Source organism: Saccostrea cucullata, unplaced genomic scaffold, assembly GCF_032062105.1.
Source record: "Saccostrea cucullata isolate Sc308-1 unplaced genomic scaffold, CSIRO_AGI_Scuc_v1 ctg19716, whole genome shotgun sequence".
Classification (NCBI taxonomy): domain Eukaryota; kingdom Metazoa; phylum Mollusca; class Bivalvia; order Ostreida; family Ostreidae; genus Saccostrea; species Saccostrea cuccullata.
In genome coordinates this window covers 23,606-31,247 of record NW_026927581.1, presented here as the reverse complement: position 1 = coordinate 31,247, position 7,642 = coordinate 23,606, and the positions used below count along the sequence as shown (strand labels likewise).

General features: G+C 32.9%; 1 protein-coding gene across 1 annotated transcript; it reads right to left on the bottom strand.

The window, feature by feature from the left end:
- Nucleotides 1–56: 56 nt before the first annotated feature.
- Nucleotides 57–1,834, bottom strand: LOC134274847 (golgin subfamily A member 6-like protein 26; the record flags this gene model as incomplete). The annotated part of the gene is made up of 3 exons (XM_062757088.1): nucleotides 1,452–1,834; nucleotides 1,009–1,073; nucleotides 57–912 (listed from the first exon to the last, which is right to left on the bottom strand). Coding segments are annotated over exons 1-3 (1,213 nt in total), but the record flags the coding sequence as incomplete, so codon positions are not given.
- Between the last annotated feature and the right edge of the window lie 5,808 nt (nucleotides 1,835–7,642).

The window sequence follows — 7,642 nt, the reverse complement described above, 5'->3', positions numbered from 1 at the left end:
AAATGTATTATTGTCGATATCCTTTATGTAGTTATTTTCAAAAACACCCGGTCTACTTTTTCTGGGTTTATTCGGAGTTTTCATTCCACTTCCCCCAATGTACAAACTACGAGATGATAGTCTTGGTCTGTCTTTGGTATTCATTGAATTCACCACCTCAAATATTTCGTTCAGTTTCTCTGACTGCTTTTCTAGAGCGCTCTTGTAGGTGACATCTTCCAGCTCGGATTTTTCCCTCTGGAATTTGACGACGTCGCTGATGCGGCTGTACGCCATTTCCACCTCCTTCTTCAGGGACAGGCGTTCTTTGTCCTTCTCGTCCAGTTCCTGGATCAGGGTTTTATTTTCTATGGCGAGGTGTTCTAAATCTATCTGATTCTGACTGTCTTTTTCTTTCAGCCGGTTATTCTCGCCCTCCAAACTGGCTACTTTCTCTTGTAGATTTTGAAGTTGTGTCTTTAAGTCTTCATTGGCTATTTTCAGCTGTGCTTTCTCTGCATTGGATTGTGACAGTCTCTGCCATCTTTCATTCTCTTTTTCGCGCATTTCCTTCTGCATTTCTTTCAGTTTCTCATATTTTTCGGACAGTCTGTTATATTCTTCATTTGACCTTCTCAATTTCTCGACACTTGTTTGTAAGTTTCTAATAGCAGATTCGTTCATCTTTAGCATGGAAGATTTTTCATCTTCCCATTCTTTTTTGAACGAAGCCAGTTTTTCATCCATTCTCTTTTCCATCTCTTGTTTGTCTTCTGCTCGCATTTTCTGTATAGTATTGGAAATGTTGGAATTTATTTTCCCGCCAAAGTCTGACAGCAGACGAGACATCACTTGTTCTAATGCAGCGGCTCCGCCACCATAATTGAACCCCGCTGCTCCTGATGCACCCGAGTGATCGTACGACCTTCTACTCTGAAAGTCATCAGTAAATACACTGATTGAACAAAATCAAGCAAATAAACATGCAGACAGTTTTGATATAATAACCATTAATGGTATTTTACAAACCATGGCTGAGGTGACGCGTGATCGGGAACGGTCCCTGCTGTAGGAATTGCGAACTGGGGAAGTCCCTAAAAATGCAAAACTTTGTATTTTTAATCTTACTTTCTCTGTGTAAAACAAAGTTTAAATTCTACATAGTAATAGGACTCAGGATCTAGAAGGAATTTTGTTTTGATGGGAATGTTATTCATAAACTATCTACTGTAAAACTAAAACTGTTGAAAATTAGTCGATAATTTACATGCAATATATAGAATCCCATTACAAAAAAGACTGTTTAGAGCATGCATTATAAAACAGCACAAATATATATTTGAAATTGAAAATCATTATGCCATATATATCGAATTCTTCATTCAAATCACTCATTCATTTGTATTTTGGGAAGTACATACTACAACAGGCACTCAGCAGCATATAAGACAACCGTTTTGGAGTTGACCTACCGCTGATGACGGTATTCTGTAGTCTCTCCGCCATGTAATGATGTCTCTCCTCCGTCAAGGCCTCCAGAAACACAAAATACGTGTTAGGTTCCGGAGAGGACAACAGAAGCTGTATAAATTCATTGAACTTCTTCTGTGGAGTCGCAGGGCTGACATGTTCTATCCGCTCACGGTGTTCCAGGGTGAACACATCTTTTTCTATCAGTCTGTCAATGATGGGGTCTAGATCTACCAGTCGTTCCTTCAGATTGGTGATGTTTTGGGTAATTCGCTTTCTCTGTTCTCGGTTCATCGTTTGACAATAGCTGCCACTTCATAACAAGGAAAAAAATAAAAGACCTCTGACAAGAAGGAAGAAACAAATGAATCACCGAATATTTTCAGATGAACCCCCCGGTGTCTTCTCCAGTTCTGTAAAATCCAAGAATAAATTGAGATTTGACAGTTTTCTATCAGAACATGGCAGAAGGTGCACGGTAAAATGATCATTCAATACTTATTCGAATATCCGAAAGTGGTCTGCAAATAAGAAAATCAAACAAAACGGAAGGTGAAATCGATAAATATACGGCTGGTTTACAGGTTGGCAAACAGTTTATGGGTCTATACAAGAGGGCACTGTCAGAGCTTGTTGATAAATTACGTTGAACTTACGTGTACACAAAGTGTTTTTAAAAATGTCAATACTGATGTGTTTAGAAGGCTCAGAGTGTAACAATACACAACTAAATGGGGGAAATATGTTTCCAACAATTGATTAATGGACTAACAATTTATTATAACTAAAAACCATTTTACTTTCGTCCACCAGACTCGTGTAACATAATTATAAATCTATAAGCCAGAAAAAATCGTTTTAAGAGTCAAAATCAGCAAGCATCGAGCATTGAATGGAAAGTCAAAATTTTATTTTTTCAAAAGCTTTTGGTATATGAAAGATTTTGTCCTACCTAATGCTTAAACACAATTAAAAAATTTTTCGAACGTATGAAGGGACTGGTATCCAAGGAAATTCATTTCCTTAGCAACGGGTTCATAAATCCTTATGAAAATCAATGATTTTAGACATTTTTCTATGAATATGCTTTCTAACGTGATAAGATAAGGTATTTGGGTTACTTTATATGTTTAAAGATGGAATTACTTTATTCTCCAAAAAAAGGAAAAACAAAATTTCTTTAGTGATATTGTTGCCATGACAACGGGAAAAGAACATGGCGTCAATGCTTATAAATTTGGAAGAAAATTACATATGTTTATCACTATATACACAAAATCTACAACCACTGCTGGAAAAATGAAAGATGTGATCTTGTTAGGGGTTATCTATATGTCATATCTATACAATAAAATTTGCAGGCAACTTTAGTAGAAAAAAGTTACAAATGGTTTAAAATGTGTGAAAATCTGGCAATAATAAGCTTTTTTTGAAGGGATGGGGTAATTTGAATACATGTACAGTGTTCATTATATTGGTCATATTGGTTCTGATCAGAGCATACTCATAATATTGCTATTGTTAATAAATAAATGCACATTCAATTTCAAAAGGAATTTTATATTCCTCACAAACGAAACTTGGAAAAGGAGGGGGGATAGGAATCACCTTGTTCACCCATCCATATGTATGTAACATTTTGCCTTGTCAATAACATTTCAATGAAGTGCAACTGAAAGTTCATACTTGATATTAAGATTGCTTGTGATCTAGAGATGTGTCAAAAACTTTAACCAAGGTCATTTGAAAAGTTCAAGGTCATTGGTAGAAGAATAGTGCAATCTTTGCCCATTCTGTAACATTCTAATGAAAAGACGAAGTTTCATCTCGGGGATTATTTTTGAGCTGTGGGTTTGTCATGACCTTGAACAAAGTTCATTTGGACATGTTTGACCTTGACTCAAGGACATAATTTTTTCAAGGTCATTGCAGTAAAAGTGTACTATATGAGTTTGGCACATTTACATATTTAACTTCGAATGAAGAGAAATTGGAAGTTTGTGCTCAATACAACGGTTTTACTACTTATGACTTGAGTATACATGTATGTCATAGTCATTTTTGGTATGTATATCTGTACTAGCAAAATTTTTAAAAGGTTTTAAATCAATATTTGGACCTTTTTTGAAAAAAAAAACATTTAATGAAATAGCAGGAGGGTGGGTATCATTTTATGAGCTTGCTCACAATAATTCTAGTTTATGAAAGAGTCACTATGACAGCTCACATAATTTTAAAGTAAACCATATCAATCAGGCATGTTGGTTTGGTTAGGTTGGGTTGGTTAGGGGGGATTCCCCACCCAACTTTTTTCTCAACATAACCTGATGTTAACCCATCTTAAAGGGCTATATATATATATATATATATATATATATATATATATATATATATATATATATATATATATATATATATATATATATATATATGAATGTCTAAACTGAACTGACCCTAAAAGATATTCATTAATAACCCTAATGGGCAAATCCTTTAAATGGCATATATCAAAATTTTGGTTGTACAAATGTATTTAAATTTAAAAACATTTTGAAAACAATGTAGAAATCAGAAGAGAATGACAAATATGAATATTTCACACATAATATATATGTAATGGTTAGGGCCGTGGATATCAGCCTGGATAGCTCGGTGGGTGGAGCACCTGACTGGAGGTGCAGGGGTCCCGGGTTCGATTCCCGGTCCAGCCACGCATTTTCTCCTTTCCTATTACAGATTTGGTGCCGTTGACCACCCCTGGAATTGCAGGTGAAAGTCCTGCCAGGGGCAATAAGAACTTGGGTTGTGTCTTCGAGGGCGAAGACCATTTAAGGAGGGAGGAATGTAATGGTTGGGGCCGTGGATATCGGCCTGGATAGCTCAGTTGGTAGAGCACCTGACTAGAGATACAGGGGTCCCGGGTTCGATTCCCGGTCCAGCCATACATTTTCTCCTTTCCTGTTACAGATATAATACCTAGAGAGACACAACATAAATTTGAGGAACGTGTCGTCAGACTTCAAACAAGTTCATCATCATCATCATTTTTATTTCACTCACACCAACATCAGTGGTACATTAGGAACAATATATAAATAAGCGCTCTTTCTTTTTTCTCACAAAAACATTTTGTCAGTTTTGAAATTAATTGATTGATCATTTAATATTGACCTTGTTTTAATTATGATACTTCAAAATGCAGAATATAAAGATATGTTTCAGATTCTTCTACTATCTAATGATTATGAATCTGCATGCTAAAAATTGATAGTTATTAGATTTACATCAATAAAAAAAATGCTAACAGACAAACAAAGAATGTTACTCTTGGATTGAACATTTTTTTATGCACTTTCATGAATACACTGTACAATTTATGGATCTATTTCTGGATCCCTGAGTCTCCGGTAACACTATCCACTCACTTCCAGCATCAGTGGTCTGTACTGTAATAATGTATTATAATCTGAAAAAAGTGATAAAATTAAAATATAAAAATATTATTATACAGCTTTGCCGTCATATAGTATACTTAGAACCATTTCTAGTTGAGCTTGGGGAATTATGATGAATGCAAAGCATGTTTATTGGAATCAACTAAATTCCAAGAAATCTCAATGGTTTATCATTTTATTTTAAAAAGTTAACGTTTTTACGAATGTATTATTTACATGTTTTTCCTGTCTAATTCTATATCAGCTTATCGAATTCTGTTTCCGCTTCTTTCCGAGTTTGGCTTTAAAGTGCCGAATTTCATTCTAAAAAAAGAAGTATACAACACAAAGTTGAGACCATGGCACATTGATTTTAGATATTCTTTAAATTTAAAAACTTGCAATAAAAAGGTCAATTGGTTCTAGGTTTTGTCAAAACTCTAAATCATGCTTTTCATTTCTTTCCAATAACCCCCCCCCCTCTTCAAGAAAAAAAAATGGAGTATAGATATTCATTTCATAAATTTACTTGCTTTAAATCTAATGCATGATGCTTATTATTTGAACCCAGTTGACTTAAATTAGTTCAGTGGTACAGAGAAAATGCTAGCTGAATATGAATTTTCTTTTATAAGTAAACACTGGATGACAACAGCTTAAAAAAAGTTTTTTTTAATTAATTATTTTACTGTGGTATATATACAATTCAGTTACTACTAATCCACTACAGTACATAATACATTTGTCTGTATGACAATACTTCCAAGGTAATCCCCTTTCCTACACTAAAATATATTAAGTACAGTTAACCCCCTTCCCCCCCCCCCTTTCCATTTTACAAATATTTCATAATAGTGTTGGTTTTAATAAATTCATGATTTTTCATGTAAAAAGCAGGTATTATCTTAAATAATAAATAAAGATATCTACTATTATATACAAAATTTTATTTACCTACTATCAAAAAAGTTAAATTTATTATAGCTGGTGAGTGACTTTTGCTACATACATACCGTGAATACAACAAATTAAAATTAAACAAAATTCAAATTAAACTTTAAAATTTGGGATAAAGTTATGTGACTGATAATGACCAATTTTTTCACGTTAGGCCCGTAGATACAATCTAAGTTGGGGGATTTAATTTCATTTGCTCATATTATAGTTTAATATCTGCTATATTTATTTGTGGGGGATACCCCCCTCTTCCTGGTTCCTCAGGCCATGCATAATCTTTTCTTTTTCGTTATAAAATACTAAAGTAATGCTAACATAATTAATCAGAATTAAATTAAAATGTGCGAAAACACTTGCCAAGTGTTAGATATTTTATTGCATGGTTAATTTATGCTATACATTCTTCAGTAACTGTTGTAATGGTAAATAATAAAAATTTCAATCACTCACCGTAATTAAGACTCATGAAAACGCCAAAACTGAGGCTCAGACTGCTCCAAGTTTGTAATTTTCTTCTAAGCCTTCTACATTGTTATTGAAAACAATGTAAGCAAACTACCGTTTATTCCTCCTATGCTAGAGAGCTACACCAAAGGGAGGTAATTTGAAGCAAAAGTTACAGAAAATTGTGGATTTAAATCAGTTATCATATATAAATGCTTTACTTGCCTGCAGATTTTTTTCTTGATTTTTCTAGAAGAAATACTGTTGAATAAATATCTTATGTTGATAAGCTTTAATGTGGTTGTAGATTTCTTATAAAGTACTTCAAATGTGCTGTTTTTTAAAGCAAAACAAACCTCCAAAAACTAGTTATATAAATCAAAAGGTGAAGAGAATTTCAAAAATCAACAGTTGTTAAAATAGAGAATATTTATATAAATAAAATAATAATGTAAAAAGCTTTTTTTAATGACTAGTAATTAAAAAGTATTTGTTTAACCATAAATTCAAGTGTCATGATAAAGTACAAAACACGCTATCTGAAAGGCGCGTGGTTTCCATAGCAACAATGCGAAAAATTATTTTTTGCTTGCTTTTTTCTATCATACCCTTTGTTCTGAAAATTTATATATGAGTTTTAACCAAATCTGTTTCTATGCCACTTTCCACATTTTTTAACTAAATGCTCGATGCTTGCTGATTTTGACTCTTAAAAACCTTGAGTTTTTCCTTATATACATGTAGTTTAATTAGTTTCTTTTTCATAAAGTAATCTTTTAATACCCCGGTAACATTAGATTGAAAAATGATAAACGACTTTAAATTTATTAACTTGGATAAATATCACAATTGAGTTTTTAATGATAATTTATGAACATACACTAGACAAAATTGCTAACGCACCACTCAACAAAAATAATATTTTATTTTTAAAAATGTGTAAGTGATGTATTTGATATAAAATTATATTATTTGAATAACAAAAAGGCATATAAAAGTCAAACTTTAAAAATAATAATTACAATGCTTACTGAAGTGTAACCAATTCATAGAAAAAAAATGAAAATTGTGTCTTTTCCATTTTGGAAAAATAAATTTCTACTTTGTTTTGTATTTGTGTTCTTAACATTTGTACTTTGACGCTATAAGAGCGTGCTAAAGCAGACAATATGGCGTCTGCAGGGGGGTTCCTTTAGAGAAATCTGTAAAAAATGAAAACAATAAAAAGATTATGAATTACTCTCATGGAAAATTGTTGCAAATAGATTAACAAACATAAATATGTTTACTTTAGGTAGCCACGGCATTAAATTAGCAGCATAAGATAAGTTGAAAATTGTTCCACAAAACTGGGTCAA